The following is a 22,226-nucleotide window of genomic DNA, read 5'->3' as shown; positions in this document are numbered from 1 at the left end:
CAGACATGGCGCCGCTGTACCTGCGGCCGGAGCAGCACCGGCGGGCGGCGCAGGGCTCCGCGGACTGCCCCGTGTACAAGACGCTGCTGCGCGCCGGCACGCTGTCCACCACGGGCCACTCCACCAATTACGTGCTGACCGTGGAGCTGCCCACCAAGAAGCCGCCGGCGCACTGGGTCAAGCGCGGGGTCGCCTTGTTCTGCGCTCTCGACTACTAACAATATATCGCGTTCGACCATTACGATTGGTTTTATTTAAAAGAAAATATTTTTTCTCCTATCGACGCCGAAAGTTCGATTTTCCTCCCGCTGTACAGGGAAGAAAGTGTAACTTTTCCTCTCTGGGTGGAGGAAAAGTTACACTTTCTTCACTCCCCCCTCCACCGAAAAGTGTGCATGCGCATTAGTGTCTACGTCTGCTGTCGCGCACCTAAAATTCTCCGCCATTGTTGTGCTCGGGTAATTTGCAATATTGTGTTTAATGTAAAAGTGAAATAAACAAAAGGCAATAAAATTTCATAGTGAATTATCAAACAAAGATGGGTTCATCAGATAGTTCTTATTAAATTTTTTTTATTGCTTAGATGGGTAAATGAGCTCACAGCCCATCTGGTGTTAAGTGGTTACTGGAGCCCATAGACATCTACTACGTTGATGTTTGATGAACTCATCTTTGTTTAATACTTCACTATGAAATTTTATTGCCTTTTGTTTATTTCACTTTTACACTAAACACAATATTGCAAATTACCCGAGCATAACAATGGCGGAGAATTTTAGGTGCGTGAGAGCAGACGTAGACACTAACGCGCATGCGCACTTATACCCAGGGAGGAAAGTTACGCTTTCTTCTCTGTACAGTGGGAGGAAGAGTTAGACTTTCTTCTCTGTACAGCGGGAGGAAGAGTTAGACTTTCTTCTCTGTACAGCGGGAGGAAGAGTTAGACTTTCTTCCCTGTACAGCGGGAGGAAAACCGAACTTTCGGCGTAGGTAGGAGAAAAATGATGCTTTTTCACTACAATTAGTTTTTTTTATAATCAGCTAGCAGATTGCTTGAAATGGTTTTTCAATCACGGAAAATAAATAAATGGTTAATGTTCACGTCTTGCTTACTACACGTACACTTGTATACAGTTTTTGTACTGTAAAAACTGACACCACAATACTCATGTTTCAGGGTGGCTGGCGGCATTTACGTTGTAGGTGGCCGAGAGTTCGTCTATCCATCTAAGTAATAAAAAAATAAAAACTTTAACAGATAGGTATAATTTGACGCTGCTATTTCAATAACCACCGAATCAAAACGAACGGTTAAGTTTTTTATACTAAAAAAAAAAAATTGAGTTAGAAGAGAACCGAGTTAACCTGAGTTTTTAAATTTGACTTAATCTATCTTATTAAAAGAGAGAAATCTTCAAAAATTCAATACAAATCTCCCAAATGTGTTAAGTAGCTGCACAAAACTGTTAATTTATTAAAAGTGAATGCTGAATACTTTATGAAATAAACACAGAAGGAAGAAACCCTAACAGAGCGAAGGATCGCCACTGACAGAATTAATTAGAATATTTATTTTTCTTAACTTGAAAACTTGATTACGTAACTGACTTGTTAATTAGTGAGCTTTTATGAATTATACTTCATAACGTCTGAATGTTTTTCGTAATTAATTTAATTGTTATAAGAAGGGCGGAATTGTGTGCTTGAATGATTTCTTTCAAATCTGTGTGAATATTTTTTGTTTTAATTCGGATATAATTACGTGGAGTGGCGCAGCATAGACGCAGGTTTTGTCCGAATTTTGATATTGATATTCTTCAGTAATATTTAGCATCCTTGTGGTGACAACCCTCTTATTGAATCCTCTACTGATTAGCAGACTATATTGTTTTTTCCTGCAACAGGGATGTCACGAAGGCGACAATAGAACTTTGAGTTCTTGGCTAAAGAGAAGGATATCTTCTGTGGTTCTGTACTTCACACAAAAAGTCACTTATGCGACACACAGCGGTCGCACGACGTTGCTAGCTATCAGGCTGCACGTATTTTAACCTGGTTTCGTCATTCGGCGTCACTCTGCTGAACGGGCAGCCCCTATCGGCTCGATGTACTCTTGCTGGTGGAAATGAAGTCGTGGTGGCCTAAAGGATAAGACGTCCAGTGCATTCGTATCTAGCGATGCATCGGTGTTCGGATCCCGCAGGCGGGTACCAACGGTGAAGGTGTAATAAAAATCAAACCCACAAAATTATAATTTGCGTAAATGGTAGGATGACTTGTGAGTCCGCACGGGTACGTACCACCACCCTGCCTATTTCTGCCGTGAAGAAGTAATGCTATTTTGTTTGAAGAATGGGGCAGCCGTTGTACTGTAAAAACTGAGTCCTTAGGGCTATGATCTCAAGGTAGGTGGCGAAATGTACGTTCACGGGTCCATCGACCACAAGCAATAAATAAATAATTAAGTTCCTCACCACTCCTGACGCTAGCTACGACGGCAGTGGCTCTGTGTTGCAGTTTGAATGTGTAAGTAGTATTGGCAGGCAACACTTGTCACATGTGAACTGAATGTTTTCGAATATCGGAATGTTTATTGAAATGTTCTAGCAGATGATTGTCTTCTGTTATGACAAGGCACTTGTCATATAGACACGGACAGTGAAACATCCTAGGGATAAACATAAAATATTCTAAATGTGTAATAGTATGGTGTTTGTAATATATATTAACCATGACGTCAGTGTTTTAAAATAGGCACACCTCCAGAGCCCAGTTCCCTCAAATAGCACTCTGGTCCAATGACGTTTTAGAAACAATACGTATTTGAGGAATTATTTATAAATGGATTAGGTAATTGGCTAGTTAACTGCTTAGATTTGGGCATCTAATTATGTAGTTAAAAATATAAGGTTGGACATATTTTTTCAAAACCAACAGTGACAATGTTTGTTATATGTTTTTTCTGACTTATTTAATTGTTTTCAATATAATATAAACAAATTTCATTAAAGAATACATTAAAAATGTTCATACCTGAAGAGGTTAATACACAACACCCATATTGTTAAAATTTTACCGAATACACTAATTATATTATTATGATTCATTCGTCAGTGACAAGATATTTTCTCATTAAACAAATGTCAATGAAATTTTCTTTACGTCTTCCTTCCTGAGGAAGAAATTTATAATGATTTGTCCTTAGATTTAAGCTTATACTTGTAGTCAATAAATATAATATCAACCATATTTTTTTTTCTTTTTTTTTATTGCCCTTGTAGGCAGACGAGCATACGGCCCACCTGATGGTGAGTGTTTACCGTCGCCCATGGACTTCAGCAATATTTCAACTATAGGTACATAATATATTATTATACTGTTGAGGACAATATCTCACTATGGATCTGAGTATACTTTGGATTTATTTTTATATCATCAGTGATTGATAATGATATAATTCCGAGTATTGTCCTAATGAGGTTGTGACGAGGGGAGTGTCAAGTGAAGGTGTTTTCATCGCCCTACACCTACGTGGAGGAAGATTAATGAGAACTGTCCTGAACATAAACCCTTTGTGTTCTAAAATAAGACTAATGTTCCTTTTAGATTTTCATTAAACTTAAAGTCAAATCAAAGTTCGACATAACCTTACAACCACACGTGGCTTCGAGCCTGGTCCAGAGAACACAGGCCGGCAGTAGTGTAGATGCTGGCAAGGTGTCCTACATAGTGTAGATGCTGGCTTGGACTTGAAGTGCTGAACCTCAGCACTTCAAGTCCAAGCCAGTATCAAGTCAAAATATGTATAGAAAACGTTTCAGTTATATTCAAAATTATGTCCATTGTCGAAGTTCGCAGCGTGCCCGGCGTCTGTGGGGTCCAGTAGTCGCTCATCACCAGGTGGACAAATTGATAGGTATTTATGGTCACATTTCTGTTGACCTAAAATAAGTAGTATCTTGATCAGGAGTCCACGCGGCTCCTCGTCGCTTGGACAACTTCGTTAGCTGCACCGGTCCCGCGTGCGCGTGGGCCCTCCGCCTCCTGACTATTGATAGAACGAGGGTGTTCACATTACAACTACGTGAGCCGTGTAATGATGTGTGATCGCGTATTGGATACTGCTAGGTGTTCAAATGTCGCCGTGTTGTAATTATATGTAGGTACCTGTTAAGTGACAATTCGAAATATATAATTGAGTATTCGATCACTCTTACGCACCCGCGTTATACCTGTCTACCGTGAGTAGGCAGCCAGTGCTCACTGGACAATGAACTCGTTTTAAAACTACATATAATATTAAATTGTAACCCAAATTTCTTCAATACTTAGTCTATTACTATATTTAACGAACAGTTATCTGTGCAAAAGGAAGTATACTTATCACTTTAATTCAGATTACTAATTTTATTTTTAAGCGAACATAATTATTAAATTTCCGGCTTTTATATAGATGACAAGTTACAATCTAGTTAAAGCTTTTAATTATAAGTGACTTTAATGAAACATGCAGAGCTTTCACACGGGAGCTTATTACGCGAAGCTCGTAAACTTTACCTAGTCGTTATGTATGGACGCAGTTGACGCGCCGTGCGATGATTACTTCGCGCGTGAGGGTGTACTGAACATTACTCAATTTGATAATAATTACGTTAGGAGGCCAGATGGAGAAAAATGAGCTGGTTTTATCAAGACATTAATGTCTATTCCGACGTCCGTCGACATTAATACACTATACGTGTGTCACCTGGCTCATGCCACTTAATAGTTGGCTTTTATATGGTGCATTGAGCGCATCAGGCACTAGACACTTGCGGGAGCCGAAGAGAATGACCTCATGCGCACGCACACTTCAGAAATGTGTTTGCTTTGCCGCTAAAACCTACAGCAAACATCTTTGAGAATCTTCGCTCTTGAACTCTTGAAAGGATTGTATTATTTATATTAAGTCCAGGGATTCTGATTCCACACAACGAACACTAAGAGGAGACTTTCAATAAGATCAGTTGTTTGTAAATATTGATTGTGTAAGTCTCTGCGCACACTCGAGCTAAACGATTTTTGTTGTGAAAGAATCTATCACAGTAGCGACCAGCATTAGATCTTACGTCCATCGGTTGGGTAGATCCTAATGATGACTGAAGCGATAATTATTATAAAGATATCCATGTGTCTGATGAGGGTTTCTACTTGTGATGAGTAGTGCCGGTACGGTGCTCCGGCGCCACCGACCTGCTTATCTCTGCTGCAGTCGCCAGGTCCGCCGCTAGTTTTGCTATCCTCGTGAACAAATGCAGAGTTCGGGCTAATGACTCGAGTCGGGTGGCGTCACTCGCACGTACCTCTCAGCACGGTGCCGTCGCCGAGCTGGAGGTCAGGGGAGGGCGTTCGACCAGCTCCGGCCCCTGTAAAGAGGCAGTACCCCCCAGTGACGGTCTCGGGGCGACCTGAGGGAGTTGAGATTGTGCCGTACGCTACCGACATTGTAGCGCAGTGACCGAGGCTTGCGTCAGAGGCTGTCGTTGTTGTCTCTCGAACGTACTGTGGGAGAGAAATATGGTAGAGGGTGCATCGCGTTCGAGGCGTCGGATCACAGAAGGATGGTGCCGCGAGTTTGATTATAAGGTTGACTTATTCCAGACACTAGTTATCACTTGATTACATTTGAATTGATGCAGGGTGTGGAAGCAGCGTCAGAATTTGAAATGAAAATAACATACTATGATATTAAAATTTTGTTAAGCGAAATACATATAAGTACTTAAACTTTATTACATTATTTATTATTATCCTTCTTAATGCTTTCACAGGTCATTTCGGCAATGGAAAAAATTTATACTAAATAACTCCTACGTAGGATAAATTTTGCAAACATCGCCCGCCTCCCCTTGGGATGGAAAAAAACACTGACTTTTTAAAGTGCTATGAATCACTTGTCTTATCACTACGCTTTCAATTCGGTTGCCTTACCTTGTACTAGATGTACGATGCTCAGTCTCCAGCACGCCCAGCTGCCTCTATAGCTGAGATACCGCTGGGCATTAACGAACTGTATTCTTACTAGCTTTTGACGTGAAATAGTTACTTTGGCATAACTCTAAATTTTACCCGCCTCTTCATTTACGTAGAAAGTGAAATTATTTTTGAATAATAGAATATTAAGGAGTTATTTAAGGTACCAAAATCACGTTTTTTAACCGACTTTAAAAGAGGAAGTTATCAATTCATTGGTCTTAGCGTGATTCTATATAGCCTATAGCCTTCCTCGATAAATGGGCTATCTAGCACTGAAAGAATTTTTCAAACCGGACCAGTAGTTCCTGATATTAGCGCGTTCAAACAAACAAACTCTTCAGCTTTATAATATTAGTATAGATTAATTAATATATTCAAAACGGCCAGTTTTATGATATCGAGCACAGAGCGTCGCACCTCGTAACGCTCCCGACGAGTCTGTCGAAGGCTGATAAACTTTACTGTGGACCCTCGACTTACTGTTATTATAAGTCTCAAATAAATTGTGACACATTGGAGCAAGATTTGTTCTCATACATTTATATTTTCGAAGAAAACGTGGTTTACATCAGGACCATTTAGGCTTCATTGGTTAATTGCAGAATATTATGAGAAGTTTGTCACCGAAGCAATTAATTCCTGACGCAAAAGTATTGATGTGTTACACGTAAAATGTTTATTCGTCAGGTACCTACATGTAATGTTGCTACATGACTAGACGATAGCACTGTGACCTGTTTATTGAAAGCGGATTTATGTATTTAGTTACAAATTTATTCTTTGTAATCAAATTAAGTTTGTCATTTTAACTGTATTTTTTTTATTTTTAATCCTTTTTTTCACTACCTAGTCGCTAACAGTTACTTCAGCAATGCTCGGACTGAAATGTGAGTTCACGGGCACAACCTGAGAGAATTGCTAACACCAGCTTTAGCACGAAGCGAAAACTCAGTGATTTTTTGTATAATTTTGTTATGCTTCAATTAAAAGCCTTTTATCTTCAATTCTCAAGGATGAGACAGCATTTATCATCAATTGAGACTTCAGCGTCGTATGTGATGGTCGGTGGTGATACACACTCGGTGATGTGTATCATTTCCGGTGTGCAAACTAAACCACAGTCAACCTGGTGTTAAGCGATTGCCAACGGTGTCAAATGATCTTCATTTTAATAACGGCCACTTCGCCCCTCAGACCGGTCAGGCTCGTGGTGAAGACATGAGCATTGGAGATAGCATGCTCCGTTAGATCACACATAGAAGTCCAAGAATTTCGTATTGTACATAAATCGGACAGCGAGTGAAACATGAAGTTAAAAGTATTCCTCAGACACGGGGAGGAAGCACAGCACATAAATCAATTACCACGCAACGCTACAACTCCAAACAAAAATTTCTTGAACTTGCATCAAACAAATACAACACAGAGAACTTTTCAATCTCATAATAAAAGTTTATAATTTTGTAAACATTTAGGAGTATCAGAGGAGCATCGGCAGTTGATTGAATTAAACTTATCTAGTTAGGTCGTTAGCGAGGGTCAGTAAGGGGCGGTGGGGAGCGGCGGAGGGGGGCGGTTTGTTGACATCCAGAACAAGTCAATTACATTACGTGACATCAATTACCCGATTTTTCGCGTTCAAATCTTTGTTGAACTAATAATCTTTAGTCGTTGTGGTTATCGGACTCCACAGACACCATGGACACAGTCGCATGGGCAACACTTTGGAGAGATATACGACAAAGGGAAGATCTTCCACCGAGCGGGTGATATTGCTCGGTAGACCGACGCGGCGACGGTCCGAATGTTGTTGTTCGGAACTTGTATATATGCGCTTTATCTTGAAAATGTCGCAAGCGAGATTCAGGTATCTGTCAATTATCTTGCGTTGTATGATGGCTACTCGCCACAAACACAACGCTCTAAGAACCTGCCAGTGTAAAGTACTTTGGAGAATGCTTAGTTTTGATTAAATTGGTGACTTGGTACTGATACCAGAGCTCAGATACAAGAGGCCCCTCTGGTGTAGATAGCATGCTGAATACGACACGTGATACGTTGGTTTAATTCTAGTTTCATAGAATGAATAGGCTGAAAGGTTGTGAGTACTCGTGAACCTAGTCTTAAACCTGCAACCGTTGGACTGAGAGCTACGTGTCTCGCAGCTCAATCACATTCTTGTTTTTTGTGACAGCGGCAAAAGGCTTTACTCTCCCGTGAGTACGTCGCTCGAGAGGATCGATTAATTATCATTAACAGCACTCTAATAATTAGTAACTAATTAATAATGAATATAATTAAGTCGAGTATCAGCGAGGCGAATGTTATGTTAAATATTGATTTAGACAAAATATGAAATAACTGATGAGAAAGAATATTAGTTATATTCCTGAAGACAGAGAGGAAGAGATAACTAGTGAATATTTTATTTAAAACAATGAAATACATATTTCACTAATGTTTACGAATGCCATCCATGCTGAAGAAACAATATCTATACTTCTATACTAATATTATAAAGAGGAAAGATTTGTTTGTTTGTTTGTTTCGAATAGGCTCCGAAACTACTGGACCGATTTGAAAAATTATTTTCCCATTAGAAGCCGACATTGTCCCTGATGAACATAGGCTACTTTTTTTAATATTTTTTTTTTATATTTTTCGTTTTATGTGTGTTTTAATGTTTCCAAAGCGAAGCGAGGGCGGGTCGCTATCGTGTAATAAAAACAAACACACAAAATTTATATTATTTGCATAATTATGGGGGTAGCACGTCTCGTGAGTCCGCACGGGTAGGTACCACTAACCTGGCTATTTCTGCCGTGAAGCAGTAATGCTATTTGATTTGAAGGGCGGGCACTCAGTGCTCATGTCTCACGGTGGGTGACGATATTTACATTGTTGATGTTTAAGGGCTTTAATGACCACTTAGCCGTAAGCTCCTTCACCAACTTGAGCAATAAAAATATATTGATAATATTAATTTAATAAAGTATAGACTATCCTCTATCTTAACGTTACATTGCCTGCACTGGTAAAAGCACATGACATACAATATCTACTACACTTACGAGCGGTACGATGTCTTGTAAGCTCGGACGGGTGTGTAACACTATCGCATCTATTTCTGCCACGAAGCAGTCATGCGTTCCTGTATGAAGGGTGGGAAAACCGTTATAAAATACAATTGATTCCTTTCATGTATTACCATCGTCGCCAGACGAGCACTCGCTCCACCTGCTGTTGTCTGGTTACCGTCACCCATTTACGTCAGCACGACCAGGGAGAGCCAACTCGCTATTTGCTGCTGAGTCGGTATCCTCGACCTCACATGACATGGGATCTATGAGCATAACAACCCAATACCAGGCAGGATGTAATATTGTTTACGGTGAGAAAGCAATCTATTATAACCACAATGAATGGTGCTTATGGAATTTATCAAGTTTTTTGTCTGCGGGTAAATCTTTCGTAGATACCCCTCCCCCCGCCCCCCGCGCGGCATGCAGGGCGACTTCCAACTCGCTCGCATACCTATAGTTAACTTGTTCAAATATAATTAAATATAAATAGGCCAATATTTTATTAGGTAATATTTTAGTGACTTATAGTCTTCAGTATAATATTTGTTTTTTGAGAAGCTGTACAAAAGCTTAATATGAATTAAAAGCAAATACTAATATTAAATATGTAATGATGTCTGTCTGTTGAGGCCGTAATGTTTAGCTGGTTCATTTTTGTTATTGGTATATAACTTCATGAACTATTTTTATCCAATCTTTTTTTTTTATTGTTTACTTGGGTGGACGAGCTCGCGGCCCACCTGATGTTAAGCGGTTACCGGAGCCCATAGACGCCTACAACGTAAATGCTGCCACCTTGAGATAAGAGTTCTGAGGTCTCAGTATAGTTACAAAGGCTGCCCCATCCTTCAAACCGAAACACAGCACTGCTTCACGGGAGAAATAGGTAGGGCGGTGTCACTTACTCGTGCGAACTCACAAGAGGTCCTACCACCAGTAATTACGAAAATTATAATTTTGCGGGTTTGATTTTTATTACACGATGCTATTCCTTCATCGTGGAAGTTAATCATGAACATTTGTCAAGTACGTATTTCATTAGAAAAATTGGTACCCGCCTGCGGGATTCGAACACCGGTGCATCGCAATATAGGAACGCACCGGACGTTTTATACTTTAGGCCACGACGACTTCTGAAATCTTTTATCGATAGAAATCTTCGAATAAAAACGTGATGAAATTATCAAAGCTCCTACGGCTTCCACAGACGCACATGCTAATTCATAAGATTAATTGAAATATTTTCATGTTATATAAAACTTCTAAGACACCATATTAAAGATTCAAGACCAATTCAGAGGTCTTTGGTCCGGTTATTTTGTTACTGAACCATCGGAAGCCTGCGCCGGTTACGTCGAACTCATTATTTCCGGGGTATTCCAGCTACCCGATGGACCAGCTGATATACAAAGAATTTGTGGCTTCGACCCCATGTCTCAAGGTTGTGGGTTTCGGTGACCAGGAAGTCCCAAGCCGGTCGCACTCTCGACCACGTGTAAAAAAAATACGTCGCTTTATTCTTCAAGCCGCACGACTCAGTCGCGGTTAATGATTGTAGCAGCACCCAACCCCGCAAGATACAAATACAGATGTACTAATGAATGCCCTATCGTATCTACCGCTTAACTCTACCTAAAAATGTAACTGTATCATTATTTGGCAGTTCGATTTAAAAGCAATTACTCACATTATTGTAGCTACTGCACGTTACCCAATGCAGCCACCGGGGAATAGACTAAAGGCGTGGAGACACGCGCGGCTGGTGACCTCACTCAACATTACACGCTCGGTCTACTCCGCCATACATTCTAGCAATATTGCGCAACTGGGGTGTCGGTGTGTCTGTGCCACCGGCCTGCATGTCGGTGATAAGCTCATCGCTGGTGTCGCTCATCAACAATAACGCAAGAGGTACATATCGGACCCATCTACTTTCAAACTTATCAAAGCTTGATCAAACTTGTAATATGTTTGTGCTGAAACTAGAATGAAGTCGAAACGGTTCTAAATCGTCACACAAGATGTTGATATGGCTACCGGTCTGCCAAAGGTTGGTAAGCTCCGGTCCACGTGGTGTCTAGAACGTGCGACCTCTGCGTCAACATAAAGCACGCAGCCGCTGGGTCCTGTGCGCTATAAAGCATTAAGAACAAGTTAACACCAACGAAAGCTCAGACAGAATCGTATTAAATGTTCTGTTTTCGTTGCAGAGCGAGCACGACACTCCCGGGAGCAGCCGGCCCGAACTATTTAATCGAGCCGAGCCCGCCCCTTCTGGAACCTTCTCTGACAGACTCGGTATTCAATTATGTTTGTGACTTTTATTTGTACTGTTCATGTTACGTGGACATTATGTACGATGTTTAAAGAGTATATATTCTCTCTTAAGATGCTTAAAAAACATGATGGCTGCAACAGTAGCTCTGCTAGTGTGGTCTCTCCTCGCCCTACTGCTACGACGTCTCTGTTATCGGTCAAGCCTAGTAGTATTCGCTTCTTTTTTCTACTTCCTGTCCTGTCCTGCCTTTCCTACCAGTAACCTTGAGCACAGGAAATAGGTCGTTGCGACCCTGAAGGTATTTCTGGTATCCGGTTTCAATGAAGGATAGGTAGCAGTAGTAGGTAACACTGCGATGTTCATTCATCCAAAATTAGAGCGGTAAGCTGATTTTAACGGTAGGCAGTGGCTTGGTTCTGCCCCTGCCATTTCTGAAATCCATGGGCGACGGTAACCACTCGTCATCAGATGGGTCGTATGCCCGTCTGTCTACAAGGGCAATAAAAAAAAACTTGCATAATATATCGATGGCAGCGAAGTACGTTAAAAGCCCTAACTTTTCTGCCGCACAATCATATTTTATGTATTGTAGTGTGAATGTATTGAAGTCGTCGTGGCCTAAATGCACGTCCGGTGCATTCGTGTTGAGCGATGCACCAGCGTTCGAATCCCGCAGGCGGGTACCAATTTTTCTAATGAAATACGTACTCAGCAAATGTTCACGGTTGACTTCCACGGTGAAGCAATAACATCGTGTAATAAAAATCAAACCCGTAAAATTATAATTTGCGTAATTACTGGTGGTAGGACCTCTTGTGAGTCCGCGTTTGTAGGTACCACCACCCTGCCTATTTCTGCCGTGTAGCAGTAATGCGTTTCGGTTTGAAGGGTGGGGCGGCCGTTGTAACTATACTTGAGACCTTAGAACTTATATCTCTCAAGGTGGGTGGCGCATTTACGTTGTAGATGTATATGGGCTCCAGTAAGCACTTAACACCAGGTGGGCTGTGAGCTCGTCCACCCATCTAAGCAATAAAAAAAAAACTTTTTTTTTATTCTCCTTGTAGGCGGGCGAGCATATGGCCCACCTGATGATGAGTGGTTACCGTCGCCGATGGACTTCATCAATGTCAAGAGCAGAGCCAAGACGCTGCCTACCGAAACTTACTCAATGCTAGATCTACCCAGACTGCTTACACAGACCCCCTCACCAGGTGAGCTGTGAGCTCGTCCACCCATCTAAGCAATAAAAATGAAATAAAAAAAATGCCCGCAGATTGCCCGACCTTCAGTTCTCCGGTCCCTTGTAAAAGTTAATAATGAAAGGATTAAATGAAACACGACTTGTAATGTTCACGATGCTTATGTTGTTATGAATGTAACGTTTATTCCTACTATAACTAACATTTCGAATAACTTTAGTACGAAATATGTAGTAACAACAATATACAAAATTAACCTATAAAGGTAAGAACGATGTGGTGCTCAACTCTGCGGGTACCGGCGCGGCGGTGGTAGATCTGCTTGTGCTCCCGAGACACGCCACGCAAGAGGTGTCATTGGAAATACTCGCCAAGTACTCCTGAGTCAATCGCTAAGTTTTATCGCAGCTAACGTGGTGCGCTGCGGGCTGATTCAGATGCATTACAACGAATTTAGATCAGTGATACTTAGATCTTACATACTGGTTGATAAGTTGAAGCAAACGCAACATGCTTTGTCCTGTTATCTTTTGAACTCTATTTTTTGAACTAATTTAACAAATGTCAGCTGGCACACGCAACGTTAACGTAGCGTTCGCGACAATGTAAATTCCGCTGTAACTCCCCGAGAGCTTTGCACCCTTCAAAGTTCATATTTAGACTAAAATACTGAATTTTTACTTAGACTTTCGAAATAACTAGATTCTTTTTTCATTAAAATAAAGTAAAAGAATATACAGTCGAGTATTAGCCACTCTAGAGAGCTTGCGTGGTTTTACTATCTTATAAAAACTTCTTATAAGTTTAGAACGAAATGGACTCTAATAATAATGTTTTATTTAAAACAAAGGGCTCATACTGTGATGGCAGTTTAGAGCTATGGTCATGGTATCAGGGGCAAGAACCACTTGCATCTGTGAGACTCGCTTGAGATCGCATCCGTCATAACACTGGTGTAGTAACACGGGTCCGGTCAATATACAATATGTGAGTCACAACAGGATAACAGTTGTATTCTCTTCTATTTCCTGCTCAAGCACATTTGACCTATTTGTAGTGTTTATTTTAGTAATACTAGTCATTATGTTGTAGCAATCTACAAACAGTGTATTTTACAATAATATGAGTCGGATTCGTTCCAAAATACAATCGTTTTTGGTTTAATTTCAATTTGTGTTACATTAATAGGATAAATAATTGAGCGACATTTTATAAGCAAATATTAATTGAATTTTGTATTGAAAATCTGTCCGTCACTCCCGATTAAAATTGATTGCAGGCTTCAATGATTTTGTAAAAATGGATAATTTTTTCGCAAGAAAGTCTCTACTTATTCAGTTTATCATATTCAATATTAGCTACATATAAACCAGGCACAGAAAAAACATAAGAAAATTTATTTAGTGTACAGTTAATAGCGTATTATTAATAATGCGGGAGTCGTTTACAAACACCACGCAAGTCCTAATGCAGGAATCGACTCGACTCAATCTCTAACTTAAGCGTCGATGTAGTTTTCACTGGTGTCGTCTTCCGATCGCTTCCCGAGGCCGAAACTGAACCGATGCATGTCTCTCTGTCGCTTGCCGAGCCCGAAGTTGAACTTGCTGCTTAAGCGCTTTCCGAGTCCAAAGCTGTAGGAGCGCGCCCTCTTCCCGAGGCCGAAGCTGTACATGCGCGCTCGCTTGTCCTCCGCGGGCTCCTCGGCGAAGCGCTTCCCGAGCCCGAAGCTGTAGGGCCTAGCGCGTTTCTCCACGTAACCTGCTGGGACAGTTACTTACAATTAATTACTCTTTTTTTTCTATCACGGAGGACCCGAATCCACTAAAATTTTAGATTAGACACTTAGTTCTCGAGGTGCACTGCGTTGCTCGCTTGTTGAATGACTAGGAGTACTGTGTTGAGACCGTTAATAGCATAGATGTACAACTAACTACGTGTTAATGCCAACGTCAACTAATTAAAAGAGTAATTCGAATATGAATTCGTAGGTACAATATTAAATTATTTAGAGTATAGTAATCGGCAAACTTCGTGAGCAAATGACCTTGACTGCGCAGAACCGAATTTTAGATCACTTTGGTGGTGAGGGTGAGGCGCGACGGCAGGGGAAATCGTATCGAGCGCGTTATTGGTAGATCAGTCGAACCCTGCGTCCCGCACTGCGCCCTCATTCCGCTTGCTCCCAAAAGTACGCTTGCGTACAGTGGAAAGTCTATCGTTATTAATCGTTAAGTTATTTGTTATAATTGCTTGTGGACTTTGTTGCCATTGCTATTTGTTGAGTGTTTGTTGATTTTTTATAAAACATACACTATGCCGTGACAAACTGGTGTAGTACTTAAAAGAAAGGGTAGAAAATTTGTGTACGACGTATATTGCTTCTTTATAAAACATGGGAAGAATGATATGGAAAAATTAAAACAGACTTCGGAAGCAACAAAAACATCAGTGAGTACTGTTAGGTGCATTATTAACGAAGCTAAAGGCTCTGGCTTGCTCGCTGTGTTTCGGACTCCGGGTAAGAAAAGATCAGGGAAGAAGAAAGTTACCGGAATGGATAGTTTCGTTCAATCTGTAATAAAAAGATGTAATCATAATAACTACGTAACAAGCAGCGAAACTCCGTATCGTAGAAAGGCTTCGAAAAATTTAAAGAAGATATAAATTTTAATGGCTCGGAATGAAGTTTACGACGAATTATGAAAGAGCTAGGCTTCAGATGGAAAAAAAGAACAGAAAATAATCGGAAGCTGGTAAATGAAAAAAGTAACATTCGATTACTACGAATCGAATATCTTCAAAAAATAATTAATTATAGACAAAAAAGAAGACCGAATCGACCGAGTTGTAAACTACGCCGATGAGCCCTATGTCGACTCATCACGATGATAGCGACTCGGGTGATGAAAACAGTGATGATGATGATGGTCAAGATTATGATAACGAAAAAAAAATTACAAATACCAGCTTCGCTTCAACTGAACCAAGACCTGGCAACAGCTCTAGTTTTGACTTAATAGAAGGAATATCTATTTTACCCCAAGATTAAATTATTACAATTATTAACCTATATGTTTTGTTGATGTTCTAATAAATATATAAATAAATACATATGTTGATTTTAATAATTTAATAGCATTATGACGCAGAGTAAGTAATGTTTTTGCACGTGAGTGTACCATGCGCAAACTTACCCCCACTACGTCGACAAATGCTCAAGAAGTTTGCCGGTTATTATAACAATCTCTAAATAATTTTCCAAAACTACCCTCGAATGTCTAATTAAAAGCATTATTAGCCTATTTATATAACATTTCAAAAGTAACGTAATTGTACGGAAAAGTACCGTGTGCACAAACATAACAAAAAACAAAATAATCTGCAAACCACCGGTTGTTGATCTCTCCCGGGTCCAGTTATTGCTCTTCCGGGAGAGATCGTGTGGAAGCTGGCAGTTGTAATTTGTTCTGAAACAGCCCATCTGATGCTTAGTGGTTACCGGGACCCATTTATATCCCATGAGGTTAAAGTCCTTCAAACGTTGTAATCCTAACCAGGACACATAATTTAGATCCGGAAAGTCCCGCGCTCTCAGCTAGTCTTGCTATAATTTACAATATAATTGTCGTAGTAAGGTTTTCACAATTAATTCGTTCGTGTTTAGACTTTAACAATACGGAACTTTTCAACTGATAGGAATTAAGTTTTGTTAAGGGTAACTTTTGTATTGAAATAAAACTAACTAAATGTTGTGGGCACACGGTACACTACATTTTAAAAAGTATATTCCGTTATGTTTCGAAGTCAAATTAGTAGATCGACTGATTTAACAAAATTATGCTAATTCAATGGACCGAGACCAACGTTATTACGAAAATTGAAGCGCTAATTTTTTTTCATGACCTCGACGTGTGAAGTGCTGGGACAACATCATGTAAAATTCGTTTAGTCCTCAACTAGATCACCGCGAAGTCTGAGCAACAGCTGACAGTCAACATTAATAGATTATCTTTGTTATTGCATGGACGACTTAATCAAAACTTGTGTGAATAATTTATTTAAATGATAAATCCCACTGAAGTGCAAATTATAAGGAGAATAAAATAAAGAAAACATTTGCGAGAGGAGTCAATTGTGTGTATATATGACCGTAAAGCTCGTTGTGATGCTTATAGAACCATATTAACACAACTTTGGCCATTACTAGCATCATTCTAGCATTTGAGAATTCTTATTTTTCAATTGAAGACACGAGTACAGTATAAAATTGTTGTGGCGTATTGTGAGAGCACACAGGGAGTGCCACCCGGTCCAGTCCTGCCACAACACACTCACGGCTGTGTCCGGCTAGAAGCACGGGACACCTGTTATATTCAACTGCGACTTTGGTTGTGTGTCGGTATATAAATGTGTTTAAGTACCTCCAAACTGTATCTATACTAATATTATAAAGAGGAAAGATTTGTTTGTTTGTTTGTTTCGAATAGGCTCCGAAACTAATGGACCGATTTGAAAAATTCTTTTTCCATTAGAAGCCGACATTGTCCCTGATGAACATAGGCTACTTTTTTTAATTTTTTTTAAAAAATTTTATTTTTTGGTTTCATGTGTGTTTTAATGTTTCCGAAGCGAAGCGAGGGCGGGTCACTAGTCAAGTATATACCTGCAGAGTCATCATATTGATCGAAGAGTTCATCGAGTGTGTTCTGGTCGACTTCGTTGGAGATGTCGTCATCAGGCTGCTCCGCGCCCGCCGACCGCTTGCCCAGACCGAACAAGTACGGGCGAGACCTGGGAACACGCAACGTAATACTATCCATCCAGCACCTTCTTTGTTCACGTGCCAAAATTATGATAATAATATCCTCTAACTGAAAGTATCCCATTAACTACGCAGCACACCGCTAACTCTCCGACGCATCGTGCTGTCTCGCTAGTCAATGGCTTTCTAGCCTATGCTCCGGAAATGGATATATTCCATGATGGTTTGCAGCGATTTATTGTTGTTGTTAGGAATTACTTAAGCTAATTATTAATACCTTACAAATGTTTTGGTTTATACTGTTAATTTGTAAGTAGACTAAATAAATAAATAAATAAACTACATACCTCTTTCCCAATCCAAAGTTATAGACGGGAAGCCTCTTGTACTCGGAGACATAGCTGTAGGCGCGCTTGCCGAGACCGAAGTCGTACTGGGGCGAGCGCTTCTCCAGCGGGGCCGCATGCTCGGCGACTTGCTCGGCGCCATGCTCGGCAACCTGCTCGGTGGCGAGCGCGGCGCCCAGCACCAGCAACAATGGGAGACAAGCCGACAGCATTCTGCGATACGAAACAAGGTTTGCTATCTACGGGTAGAGCGCACACGGCCAGCCCGCTCGGTAGGTGTATGAGGTGATGACTATGGGCTTCTTGACCACTTGAAATGAGGTGGGGCATGAGGCCACTTGTCTCTCTAAATTACCACAAAGTAATAAAAGTCCTTTGTTTATTTTTAAGCTGTTTGAGTAAGATCATTATTCTGTACTTAGCCGCGTTCGTGCAAACTACCCGGCTAGGGCAAGTCTTGACGCTAAATGGCCGTGTCAATTATTTCGGGGCTAGCGTGACAATTATCTGGTATTAGTTAATGGAAGGAAGCGGATTAGTCGGGTTCACTTCGCTCCATATGTTCGGTATTATAGGAGGTGGACGCACGCGTTTGGCCATTCATTGCTATAACGTGGCCTACACTGTTTGACTCCCCAACCTGCTTGCTATTATAATACAGAACTTGATGCCGTGACCTAAAAGATAAGATTCGGAAGGGTGCATGGAGCGATGAGACCATGGCAGAGTTCAAGTCCTGTAGGGTACCAATATTTTTAATTAAAACACACACTCAACTAATGTTCACGAAAAACTTCCGTGAAGTGTAAGTCTTATAATAAAAATGTCAGTACCCGGCTTAAGCACTAGGAGCTCTGAGCTCTATTGATCACATAATCCGACTGCTGGATCGTTCTGGTGGTCATGGGGTGAGGCGCGTGGCTCGTGAGCAGCACTAGGGCCGAAACGCTGCGTGTCCCCGGTATCCTTTGACACGATATAAGAGAGTCGAAGGATTTTGAAATCGTCGTGACCTAAAGGATAAGAAGTCCGGTGCATTCGTGTGTAGCGATGCACCGGTGTTCGAATTCCGCAGGCGGGTACCAATTTTTCTAATGAAATACGTACTTAACAATTGTTCACGATTGACTTCCACGGTGAAGGAATAACATCGTGTAATAAAAATCAAACCCGCAAAATTATAATTTGCGTAATTACTGGTGGTAGGACTTCTTGTGAGTCCGCACGGCTCGGTACCACCGCCCTGCCTATTTCTGCCATGAAGCAGTAATGCGTTTCGGTTTGAAGGGTGGGGCAGCCGTTGTAACTATACTGAGACCTTAGAACTTATATCTCAAGGCGTGTGGGGCTTTTACGTTGTAGATGTCTATGGGCTCCAGTAACCACTTAACACCAGGTGGGCCGTGAGCTCGTCCACACATCTAAGCTTTAAAAAAAACATAAAAAAGAGTCCTTTTGCAACTTTTTTTCTTTTTATTTCATAATTTAAATAAAGCATTCAGCTGTTTACCGTGTGTGATTAAATGTCGTCATGGACCCTACCTCTACAAACAATACAAAGTTCAAGTATACGGTGACGCGTAGTTCCTAATCACCCGCTGACTCGCTGGAAATATTAATGATGTTTAATTTGTTCTCAAAATAGAAGCCCAACCGGAAAGAGGGACCGTAGTAGTTCGCGCTTCCGAAAGCTTTTCCCCTGTGTTATACGATTGTATGTAACTTTGGACTTTGAGGCGTTGTTAATCGGAGACATTTGTGATGGAAAATGAATCTATACTAATATATAAATCTACAGTGGTTTTTACGGATGTCCCGTTATAACTACTGAACCACACAACCGATTGACTTGAAACTCGGTATCCATGTTGAAAATACATGTAGGTACTTAATGGATAGGCTAATATTTATATGAGTGTTGGACTCCCCACACCAGTTGCGGGGGCGTTAATGATGAGAATCTTTGTGGGGGTGAGAAATAATAATGTTCATTTTAAATGTCCAGCGAAGCGGACGGGTACAGCTAGTTAATTTTATAAATTTGGAGCTTGAAACGGTCTTTTAGGGTTTTATTGAGCGCATTAATTATATCGTTATTAGTATTTGTAAGACGCTCTTTACAGTGTCACGCGTTGTTCCGGAAGTCGTACGTTATCAATATGTAGTGCCGATATAAGCGACGGTTTTGTTACTACCATAGAGCTGCCATACAGCATACCATAGAGCTTACAACGTAAATGCGCCACCCGCCTTGAAATATGATCTCGCTCTCTAAGGACTCTAAGGTCTCAGTATAGTTACAACGGCTGCCCCGCCGTTCAAGCCGAAACGCATTACTGCTTCACGGCAGAAATAGGCAGGGTGGTGGTACCTACCCGTGCGGACTCACAAGAGGTCCTACCACCAGTAATGAGCACCTACCATGTCGTCGGCATCACGAACTGGATCCGAAGTCTATCTCATCCTTCACATTGGAATTCATTCCTGACAGGTTTGAGGCCAGGAAACTGTCAACTTGACTGCTCTCGTCTACTTTTAGCACAGGAAAGAAGAAGTCCATCTGAATCCCTATCTCCGATCAGCCCGGTCGGCAGGTTGAAGTCAAATATGATTTTAAATTTAATGACCAACTGTATGACGTTAGTCCTCCTTGGAACGGAAGGCGTTCTGAAAGCTTATCACGCCAACATAACGTGCAAGATAACGTGATAATGATAATGCCCACGTCATGTGGGAGATCGATCCACCGAGTGACGACGCCGCTTCCTGCGGGACCAACATTTCCTTAAGTAACATCTTCGGAAATAAAACATTAGTTTATATGTACGAGTATATAGAAACAAATCATATTGTACATGAGTTAAGATGGAAATTCTGTATTTAAAATCACAGATTGTCTCATTTCTGTCCTCACACACACACACACACACACGCGCGCGCGCGTCGTTAGATTAAAGACAAACATAAGGGATTTTAATGTCAACAAATCTTTACGTCTCGAAAGACTTTTGGTTCAACTAACATTTTTATATGGTTTTTTTCCTTCTATTAACATACTTTCTTATTATAAATACTCCACGCACACACAGACAGTTATTGCTTCGTGAAGGCTTTAGTACCGAAGTTTATTTGTAAAGTCATCGCAATATGTCGAACCGGGCGCGGCGGTCTGTGGGTTTAATATTCAGTTCACTATGAATTATGTTGCATTTCTAGGACTCGGTAGCCCAGTGGAAGGCAAGACAGAAACCTCGTTCCGGTTTAAAGGGTGGGGCAGCCGATGTTCTGTATACGATGGGTGATGCTAATTACATTTGTTGATCTCTTTGTGCTGAGTGATCACTTGTCATCATAAAACGATTTATTTGAAACAAGATTTAACGATATGATACGTAGAGGACGAGTCGGATCTGTAAGAGTTTCACTACTATTCACAAACTTTCGTTCAACTTGGACAGCTGGACATAACTACGACAAACCAAAAGCTAAACATTTTAACAACTTCACTCCCGCAAAAAGAGTGCTTTTCGGCAAAAACACTCGTACCTCGGCTAAGATAAAATAAGCTTTCGAAAGCTCTATAACAATTTAAAAGCTATATGGCGTCACACAAAAATGCCGGCTATTCTAATAAAAGTCCCAAGAATATCCTCAGAGCTTGTTTACAAAACTGTACGATTGAATTCCAAATGAGCTTTCAGTGTAACCACATATCTTGAGCTTCACTTTACAACATACAAGCCCAGAGGCGGTTCAACTTAAGCTGTTTCAATTGGGCCAGTTACCTTGAGCTTTATGGTTGAATAGTTGTAGGGGATGGTGGTTCAAATTATATTGGCTTTTTAAAATAGAATGAGGGTAGTTATACCTATAAGAGTGTTGAACACTCTTGCAGCCGTGATCTCAATGAAACAGTACTCTTAGATGTGAACTATAGTCTAACAGCTGGTCAGTGAGTACACTAGTCCAATGATCATCCCAATTTGACATGGGATAATAATATGTATAATATAAATAATAATAATTAACTTTAGTAATTGTTAAGTACATAAACGCACTTCCATTTATTTCTAATTACTCGTTCATGATCAATGCTGAAGCTACAGAAGCAACTCAGTAGAGGTCAGAAGTGAGTTCTCAAGAGCTCATATACATGTATGTAAAATTAAAATTTACTTTCAAGCACGTTTTAGTATTTTGTGCTTAAATATGCTTAGAGCAGGGTTCACAGGGGTTGTTTGCTTTTAATATTTCACAATTCATCGGAGGAGAGCGAATGAAAACGGCTACATAATGTATTCAATTAAAATTAACTCATTCATAATGAGACAAGGTAAGCGTAGGTATATAAAAATACACATTTTGTAAATACAACGGAAATGACCTATAAGTTAGTATCCACTACCGGACCTTACGATGCGCGTTCGACGCATTGAATGAGTGTGTGGGTCGTGCGGCGGCATGTCGCGGCAGAAACAGGCAAGGACCCTGGATTAACAATGGACTTAAATATACATTAAATGTGTTATTATTTTA

The 22,226-nt window shown here is 40.6% G+C and overlaps 2 protein-coding genes across 3 annotated transcripts in view; one reads left to right on the top strand and one right to left on the bottom strand.

The window, feature by feature from the left end:
• Positions 1–223, top strand: part of LOC114244509 (dynein axonemal heavy chain 1) — a 58,715-nt gene extending 58,492 nt beyond the window's left edge. The window contains exon 86 of the mRNA XM_089739962.1: positions 4–223. Coding sequence (XP_089596088.1) covers positions 4–218 — 215 coding nt within the window. The 3' untranslated portion in view covers positions 219–223. The remainder of the gene's footprint in view (positions 1–3) is intronic.
• A 12,501-nt stretch (positions 224–12,724) lies between these two features.
• The window catches only part of AST-A (allatostatin A), a 33,913-nt gene continuing 24,411 nt past the window's right edge, over positions 12,725–22,226 (bottom strand). Inside the window, exons 2-4 of one of the 2 annotated variants that reach the window (XM_089739438.1) lie at positions 17,691–17,903; positions 17,245–17,372; positions 12,725–14,342 (exon numbers count right to left, since the gene is read on the bottom strand). In XM_089739438.1, coding sequence (XP_089595564.1) covers positions 14,077–14,342; positions 17,245–17,372; positions 17,691–17,902 — 606 coding nt within the window. In that variant the 5' untranslated portion in view covers position 17,903 and the 3' untranslated portion in view covers positions 12,725–14,076. The remainder of the gene's footprint in view (positions 14,343–17,244; positions 17,373–17,690; positions 17,904–22,226) is intronic. The other variant, XM_089739439.1, reaches the window with a different exon arrangement.

The sequence above is a fragment of the Bombyx mandarina genome, chromosome A1, assembly GCF_030267445.1.
Source record: "Bombyx mandarina strain Sakado chromosome A1, ASM3026744v2".
Lineage (NCBI taxonomy): Eukaryota > Metazoa > Arthropoda > Insecta > Lepidoptera > Bombycidae > Bombyx > Bombyx mandarina.
The sequence above is the reverse complement of the archived record's forward strand: the minus strand, read 5'-3'. Positions and strand labels throughout refer to the sequence as shown.